This window comes from Nicotiana attenuata, chromosome 7 (genome assembly GCF_001879085.1).
Source record: "Nicotiana attenuata strain UT chromosome 7, NIATTr2, whole genome shotgun sequence".
Classification (NCBI taxonomy): Eukaryota; Viridiplantae; Streptophyta; class Magnoliopsida; order Solanales; family Solanaceae; genus Nicotiana; species Nicotiana attenuata.
In genome coordinates, this window is record NC_031995.1 from 112,975,490 (window position 1) to 112,984,699 (window position 9,210).

Genomic DNA, 9,210 nt, shown 5'->3' on the forward strand with positions numbered 1-9,210 from the left:
ATGGATGTTGTACTCAATGAGCATATATTCCCATTTGCTAAGTCTTCCTCATTGCATCCTGTTAATGTTCTTTCTATATGGAGTGTATCATTTGATCATGAACCATTACAGGGACATGCTGCAGATCATACACTTGAACTATTGCATACACCTGCTGCAGATCATGCACCTGAAGGTGAAGCTGATGCAGTGATGACTTTGATGCAGTCCATTAAGTTCATGAAGATGATGAAGCTGATGCAGTTTGTGAAATGCCCCCATTTCTCATGTTGAAGAAGGCAACATTGTTGATGTTGCAGTATTTGAACCTCAGCAAGCTGAACATGATGAGTATACAAAAAATGATCCTGCACCAGGCCAATCTCTGTATGTTGAATACATAGAGGTTGTACCTAAATATATACCCTCATAACTCAGAGGTCAAGAGCCAAGAAGATCTGGCAGAAGCACCAAAGAACCTATATGGTTACAAGATTATGTTACCAAGAGCAAAGCACATAATGTGGCACTATATCCTATTTCGGACTATCTGTGTTATGATCAGCTTTCACAGGCATGCAAAAGTTTTGTGCAAAGGTCTCAGCACTCACAGAACCACAGAACTTCACATAAGCATCAAGAGACAAGAGATGAGTTGAAGCAATGAAGCAGGAAATCAAGGCATTGGAGGACAACAAGACATATGAGATAGTAGACTTGCCCAGGGAAAAGAACACGATTAGATAAAAATGAACTAATGGAGATGTTGAAAGGTTCAAGTCCAGGCTAGTAGCAAAAAGATACAACCGAAAAGAAGGTTAGACTACCATGAGACCTTTTCACCAGTTAGAAAAATGGTAATTGTAATGTCAGTTATTGCAGTAGCAGCATCAAAAGGGTGGATTATGTATCAAATTGATGTGTATAATGCATTTTTGCAGGGAGACTTATATGAAGAAGTATATATGAAAATGCCTAAAGATTTTCGAAGACAGGGGGAGACTAAGGTGTGCAAGCTAGTGAGGTCCTTATATGGACTAAAACAAGCTTCAAGACAGTGGAACATCAAACTTACAGATGCACTTCTTAAAACAGGGTATAAGCAAAATCTATATGACTATTCACTGTTTACCGGGAAGAAATGAGCTGACTTTGTGGTTGTTTTTGTGTATGTGGATGATCTGCTCATCACAAGAACAATGAGCAGCTCATTCAGGAAACTAAAGATGTTTTAAATCACAAATTCAAAGTAAAAGATTTGGGAGAACTAAAGTACTTCTTGGGAATTGAAGTTGTGAACCAGTAAATGGATCTTACTAAACCAACGGAAGTATGCCTTGCAATTGGTTTCTGATCTGGGGTTGGGAGCTACTAAACCAGTAGCCACTCCAATAGATAAGAATCAAAAGTTTACTTCAGTAGAATTTGATGCTCATGTTGGAGTATCTTGAGATGAATTGATGAAAGATGCTGCAGGTTATCGGAGATTGAATGGGTGGTTGATATATTTGATTATCACAAGGCCAGATATAATATTTACTGTGCAAACACTTAGTCAATTTATGCAGTCACCCATGCAGTCTCACTGGGAAGCAGCAATAAGAGTTGTAAGGTATATCAAACTGGATCCAGGAATGGGAATTCTGCTGAGCAGTAAAAGTGGAAACAGTCTGACTTGCTTTTGTGATGTAGACTAGGATGCATGTCCTAATACCAGAAGGTTAGTAACTGGTTTCTTTGTAAAGTTTGGGAAATTATTGGTGTCATAGAAGTCTAAGAAGCAACAGACAATGTTTAGAAGCTCAGCAGGATCAGAATATAGAAGTCTTGCAACAACTACTGCAAAAGTAGTTTGGCTACTTGGGTTGTTCACAGAGCTTGGTATTTCAATTGAGCAGCCTGTGAGTGTGTTTTCTGACAGTAAGGCAGCCCTACAGATTGCAACCAATCCTATATTTCACGAAAGGACAAGCATATAAATATTGATTGCCACTTTGTGAGAGATAAGATCAAATATGGCAGGATCAAGACTCATCACATAGGGACAAAGGAGCAGCAAGCAAATCTATTGACTAAAGGACTTGGGAGAGTACAACATGAATATTTGTCGAGCAAGCTTGGAGTGCTTAACATTCTACACCTTCCAGCTTGAGGGGAGGGGGGTGTGAGAATAGGAGATAGTATGACAGCTGGGCAAGGCAGTTAGCCAGCTGTCACCAGTTAGTTAGGGTAGTTACAGTAGTTGGCATTAGTTGATTGGGGATTAAGTTAGTAGATGTCTAGCAATCGTGTATATATATGATGTATATCGGATTTCGTAATTACAATTCAATATACTAGAAAGTTCCTTACCAATTATTCTCTCTCTAATGTTCATCTTCTTCTCCTAAACATAACTGACTCGTTTGGACCTCCATTAATAGAGGATGAGCTGTGACTGCAATCAGCTCAACTCTCACTATCAAAGACATCTTTTAAGTTCGAAACTCGCGACCTCTAATTAAGGATAGAACAATAGTTACCGCCCTACAAAAATCTCTGGTGGTTATCCTCGTTAAGGTTGAAGCCCCTTTATTTTTAAAAAAAAAATTTCTCGAAAAGAATATTTTCTCTTGCATGATTTGTGCTTGATTCAGATCTTGCTCCAACGTCTCCCCTACTTGAATGACTTCTTTGAATTTTCATTTATGACTGAATATAGTCTTAGTGCACGTCCTGATTCCACAAGGAGTTCCCTTCAAAAGTGCTTAAAGGCAGATTTGTATTTGTATTTATTGGAATTCCATTAATTTAAACATCCTCACTTTATAAGTTTTTTAAATCAAGGCCTTCAATTCTTGGATTACCTTCCTAAATAAATCTTTTTGTTAATTCAAATTGTTGTACACTTTAGGATAGGAGCTCTCACACACCTTGCCAAGATTCAATCGTAACTCAAGAATTAATATGCGACACTCAAGGATGTAGAATATGAGTGGCAAATGGGCGGGTCGAGTCGGATATGGTTCGGGTCGAAAACGAGTAATGAAAAAAATGGATTAATTATCCGACCCGATCCATATTATCCATGAATTCTTACATATGATCACTTTTGGGAGAATTCTTAGTCTCCCTAACTTGAGGAAACCCCAATTTGAGGCTTTACAAATGTAAAAGTTAGACTCATTGGTTATCAATTGGTTACTCATTGGTTATCCATTTTATAAATGGATAATATGGTTTTTATCCATATTTGACCCATTTTAAAAAAGTTCATTATCCAACTCATTTTTTAGTGGATAATATGGGTGGTCAATTATTTTCTTTTAACCATTTTGCGACCCCTAACGTAGAACAACGCCGCACACCACCCTCACCCGAATTTCACTAGTATACAACTATACATCGACAATATAAGAAAATTTTAACACCATCACACGCAATTGACACACCTTTTAATTTTGTACTGTGGTATACCATGAACATTGTGCATTACAGGTGCTAAAGGCCATGCAAAAGAAGAGTGACAATCAATTTATATTACTTGACCATCAAAATCATTAAGAGAAATTGCACTAGAAGGTATTATCCGAATTTGGTCAATAATTTATTCCTGTGAGTGTACTAAATAATTATATAGGGAAACTTTATCTTGCTATACAAATTAAAACAGTTTCATTTGTGGTAAGTAGACACCATTTTTTACCAAGAGTTTAACCCCCCCCCCCCCCTCTTCCCCCCTCCAACTTTGTTTTGTTCATTTATTTCCTCTCGTCACAACTCCATCTAATAACTATATCCATGACCGACCAAATGCCACACAAGGCTGACGTGAAAATTCACCATCAACAATAACAAATTTAATGTAATTCCACACGTAGGGTCTGGGGAGGACAGTGTGTATGCAGATATTATCCATATCGTGTGAAGGTAGAGATGTTATTTCCGATAGACCTTCGGCTCAAGGAATAGTGACAATAAAGTAACAAATAGTAGCAACAACAATATAATAAGAGCAAATGACACAACATGTAATAACAAAAGAACCGGGAATAACAAAAATACAAAAATAGTACCGGTACTACTGGTATGACTAAGAGACTAAAGACTACATGTCAACCTTCCACCCTAATTCCCGACCTCCTACCTTTTCCTATTGAGGGTCATATCCTCAGTAAGCTGGAGCAATGTCATATCTTGCCTAATCACCTTGCCCCAATACTTCTTTGGCCTACCCCTACCCTTTCTTAGACCTTCTATGGTCAATCTCTCACACCTCCTGATCGGGGCGTATATGACTCCCCTCTGCACGTGCCCGGACCATCACATCCTCGATTCCTGCAGTTGGTCCTCCACAGAGGCCATACCCACCTTGTCCCTAATAACTTCGTTGCTAATCTTTTCTTTCCTGATATGCCCATAACAATGCAACCAAAAGAATAAGGCAAGCCTTTAATCAGTTAACCTTTCACAAAGGATTTGCAAACTAGATTACATCCATCTCTAACATCTTTAGTTCAACTACCTTTATCTTTTGACGTGAAAATTTACCCAAAAATAAATAAATAAAAAGAACTGAATTTTTACTGAAGTTGAGCTTTTCAATTTCACCAATTTCTTGTCTGTTGATTCCTTTCTTTCTTTCTTTTCTTATATTTGAAATTCACCGGCTCATCTAATTCACATTCACATAGTGTACGACCCATTAAACGGAAAAATATTATTTTCAAAAGTTTCTACATCCCATTACTCGAATCCGAATCCGAAACTTTTGATTAGTAGTTATAATTTCAACAAGCTCATGATTTCAACATTCAAAGCCAAAGATTCAGCTACTATCTTTGTCCATTTCTTAAGATTCAGCTACTATCTTTGTCCATTTCTTAATCGAACAAGAGATTTAAATAAGCAAATCAAATATAGGGGCCAACTTTTTCTTTTCAAAACCACTAGGGATTTTAATCCCGGTATTAAAATTATTAAGGATTGCTGATAACTTGATACATTTTAATGTTGAGTAATTACTGAATATTGACAGTGCTTATAGTTATAAAGTTATATATTCTAAAATTAATTGTTTGCGATATTATTAAAGATTTATTGGAAAGTTAGTCGGAAAGAATGAATCCCGAAAATATATAAATATAAAATAGTCTACAATCCAAGCTCTTCAATTGATTAATAAAAAGTTCTTAGTTTGTCAATGTAAAATTGGTAATTGAACTTATTTTTATCACAAAGGATACTATAAATTGTATTTTTTAAAAGCCAAAATCTCTAACTAATTGTATAAAAATAAAAGAAAAGTGGATTAACACGTTTCAGAAGAAATAAAAGCTGAAAATTTTGAGAACCTGATAAAAGCCAAAATCTCTAACTAATTGAATAAAAATAAAACAAATGTGGATTAACACGTTTCAGAAGATAAAAACTAAAGAAAATTGAGAACCGATAAAAGCCAAAATCTCTAACTAATTGTATAAAAATAAAACAAAAGTGAACTAACACATTTCAGAAGTAATAAAAACTAAAAAAATTTGAAAATTGATAAAAGCCAAGATTTCTAACTAATTGTATAAAAATAATAGAAAAGTGGATTAACACGTTTCAGAAGTAATAAGAAACTAAAATTTTTGAGAATGGATAAAAGCCAAAATCTCTAACTAATTGTATAAAAAATTAAAGAAAAAATGGATTAACACGTTTCAGAAGTAATAAAAATACTGTACCATTTATCTCCACATGTTCTTTACCTACCAGCGCGTGTCAAAAAGCCCACAATTTCTTCTTACCTTTGTAACTGCTCGTCTGAATTCAACACAAAAAGCCATCGGTTTTTCCAAAATAAGAAAAATGGAAAAAAACAAATAAAAGTCTGTCCAAAATTCCAACACACTCCTTTGAATTCTTCACAACAAATCAAAATCCACCGTTCACCACTTCAACTACACCATCCTAAACTCCTCACAACAAAGATTATCCTTCTAATTTTACATAAATGCAAAACACATCCACTTTGTTTCTAAAATTACACTTTACTTCCATCTAATTTGATACTTTTATAACAACGTTTCGTGAGTGGACATGCATTTTTACTTAAAAAAATTAAAGTTTTGTAATTTAAATAAAAAAATTCACTCAAAAACTAGCCCAAATCAATTTTTAGAACCTGAAAATTTTTTCTTCATTTTTTTTTTCAAAAACTAATCAAATTTCATGAGCAAATAATATTTTTAACTTTTTTCGAAAAGAGTAACAAAGAAAAATTATGTCCAAACGACAGCTAAGTTTAAGACATTAATTTTATTTGTGTACTCTTTTCAGCTTCTTGAGCCAATGGTCTTTCGGAAATAGTCTCTCTATCTCTCGGGGTAGGGATAAGATTTGTGTATGCACTACCCTCCCCACATCCCACTAACAAAATTCTGGGTTGTTGTTGTACGTATGTACTAGTGGAAAAAAAAAAAGATATCGAAACAATAGCTAAAAAGCTAATCATTATCAAAATTCAAACATGGGTGTTATTTATAATGTCACATTTAACCTAGAGTATGAACCAATTAAAAGATATATAAAAATAAAATCAAATAAGCTAAGGTTGTTGATGTATGCATCAACATCTTTGACATCTAAAATTTAATCGGCTTGCTTTATAAAAAATACTATTAGAATTTGAGATATCTTCCAAGAATATGTTTAATTTAATGTTATATTAACAAACTCGATGAGTGTTATTTATCACATTTAGCTTATAGTCTGAAGTCTGAACCAATTAAAAGTTAGGAAAAAACAAACCAACTGATGTTGTTAATATATCTAATAGGAAAAGATCAAACCAACCGGCGTTCTTAATATATCTATCAGTCTTTAGAAATCTAAATTTAATTTGTCTACATTATAAAAACTATTGGAATTTAAGATATCCTCCCATAAATATATTTACTTTTGCAATTAGCTCTATTTCTTTAGGTGAATAATAAAGTTTTTTAACGGTAAAAAGTACATTAGCCCACCCTATAACTAACTATATACTATTAATTTAATATTGAATTGAAGCATAACCAACCCAAGTAACTAGGGGTGTTCATGGTTCGGTTTTGATCGGTTTTTCCCTAAAAAGAAACTGTTTGGCTCAAAAGTTAACGATATACTTTGTAAGCTAAAAAACAATCAAAAGTAGGAAAAGGGGTAAATCGTAATCAAATATAATAATCCTAGAGATGCAAAGATGATAATATTGTTGTAGATCTAGTATTGCAAAGTGATAATATGAACTCAATAAGATATGTTCGTTTGAAGTAGAGATAGAGAGAGAAAGCTAGAAAAATGAGAGAGTTGTATTATATCAGATGACCCTTTTACAATGTGAGGGTCTCCTTTATATAATAAGAGACCCTCCTCGAAAGAATCAAAAAGTTACAAAGACAGGTAACGTCTCCCTAGTGAAGACACTGAGTCCTAAACGATGTCGCTTTTGTCCCCACGGCCGAGTCGTACCTGCTACGTTAGTCGGCGTACACTCACTGGGCGTACCCACTGGCATAGAGATGCTGAGGGTCAAATTTGACCCTATACAGTTAGTCCCTCCGCTCGTTGGAGACGCATTCGGTGGGCGTCTTCGATGGGCGGAAATGTGAACCTCGGCTTAGGAGAATTTGACCTCGACCCGGGGCGACAATATGAACGAGGTGAAATATATGACGTTGTTGAGCCACTGACGCGTGGCTTCCTTTTTGGAATGACGTCATTGCCTGTATGCATCATTATTATATTTGCCCCCGAGGCGGTTCAGAGGATGATGTGACATTTTGGTTTTCCGCGCATGCTTTGAATCATGACTCTTCGATTTCTGCGCAACTTATCCCTATAAGTAGGAGAGAGGTTCGATTCGATTCAACTTTCAAGCCTTCGGAAAGCATTTTCTGATGTACTCCTTTGTCTTTCTTTCCTGTAACCGTTATTTTGCGAGGGACTCTCCCACTTCTGTCGAAACCACACTTCCTATCGTCAGTGCTTCGTTTCTTACGCAGTATAATCATGACAAAACGTGGACAGAGTAGTAAAAAGGCCAAAGATAATGCCCCGTCTAGGGTTCCGCCATCTTCCGGTGGTGAAGGGGAAAAGGCGGAGAAGGCCCTTGTTCCTCTCAGCGTAGACAACGTCCTTCCGAAGGAGATGCATGTCCGCAGGGATTTTCCAACTAAAAGCCCAGACCTTCCCTGGGAGCACACCGTTTTAATACAATCCCATTTAGATGATCTATGAGAGACGCACCATATTCCGGACCACGTGGAAACTGGTTCCGGCCGGGACGGGACNGTCAGACCTTCGGATGGGGAAGGTTAGATCTCTGCACCTGGTGTGATGCTAGGGGTTGCATTCAGGATGCCATCATCACTGGCCTCGTTGAGAGGGCTAAGGAGATTGGTAGTGACACCCAATATAGCTTTCGATCTTGTGTTATTTTCGGCCATCTTCTGTTTTTGTGTGGTGTAGAGAGTGGTAGTTAGTTGATCTCTAGGTGGATACTATGGTTTTGATTCTCGAAATCCCCACAGACGGCGCCAAATTGTTTGGCTCAAAAGTTAACGATATACTTTGTAAGCTAAAAAACAATCAAAAGTAGGAAAAGGGGTAAATCGTAAAACAAATATAATAATCCTAGAGATGCAAAGATGATAATATTGTTGTAGATCTAGTATTGCAAAGTGATAATATGAACTCAATAAGATATGTTCGTTTGAAGTAGAGATAGAGAGAGAAAGCTAGAAAAACGAAAGAGAGTTGTATTATATCAGATGACCCTTTTACAATGTGAGGGTCTCCTTTATATAATAAGAGACCCTCCTCGAAAGAATCAAAAAGTTACAAAGACAGGTAACGTCTCCCTAGTGAAGACACTGAGTCCTAAACGATGTCGCTTTTGTCCCCACGGCCGAGTCGTACCCGCTACGTTAGTCGGCGTACACTCACTGGGAGTACCCACTGGCGTAGAGATGCTGAGGGTCAAATTTGACCCTATACAGAAACCAAACCAAGTAAGTCGGTTTTTCAAATATTAGAACCAAACCAAACCAATTAAGTCGGGTTTTTTTTCGATGCGGTTTATGTTGGGTTTGTCGGTTTTTCGGTTATTTATCGATTTTTTCGGTTTTTTGTCGGTTTTTTCTTAAATATATGACATACACTACCAAACACATATTCCGACGACCACATTTCAACGTAACACTATCAAATCAATTGCCCTTTGAG

General features: G+C 36.3%; 1 protein-coding gene across 1 annotated transcript; it reads left to right on the forward strand.

Annotated features, from left to right (window-relative positions):
* On the forward strand, positions 1 to 1,958 carry LOC109230372. Its single transcript, XM_019395877.1, has 5 exons — positions 1 to 175; positions 276 to 385; positions 921 to 986; positions 1,548 to 1,667; positions 1,749 to 1,958. The coding sequence occupies exons 1-5, from the start codon at positions 1 to 3 to the stop codon at positions 1,956 to 1,958; spliced, it is 681 nt and encodes a 226-aa protein (XP_019251422.1).

Bases quoted from the DNA above. Each gene is read 5' to 3' on its own strand.
- LOC109230372 (XM_019395877.1), top strand. From the start codon at position 1: ATGGATGTTGTACTCAATGAGCATATATTCCCATTTGCTAAGTCTTCC. The intron at 176-275 runs GTGAAGCTGATG...CTCATGTTGAAG, and splicing joins TGCAGATCATGCACCTGAAG to AAGGCAACATTGTTGATGTT. The intron at 1,668-1,748 runs GTAGACTAGGAT...TTGGTGTCATAG, and splicing joins GTCTGACTTGCTTTTGTGAT to AAGTCTAAGAAGCAACAGAC.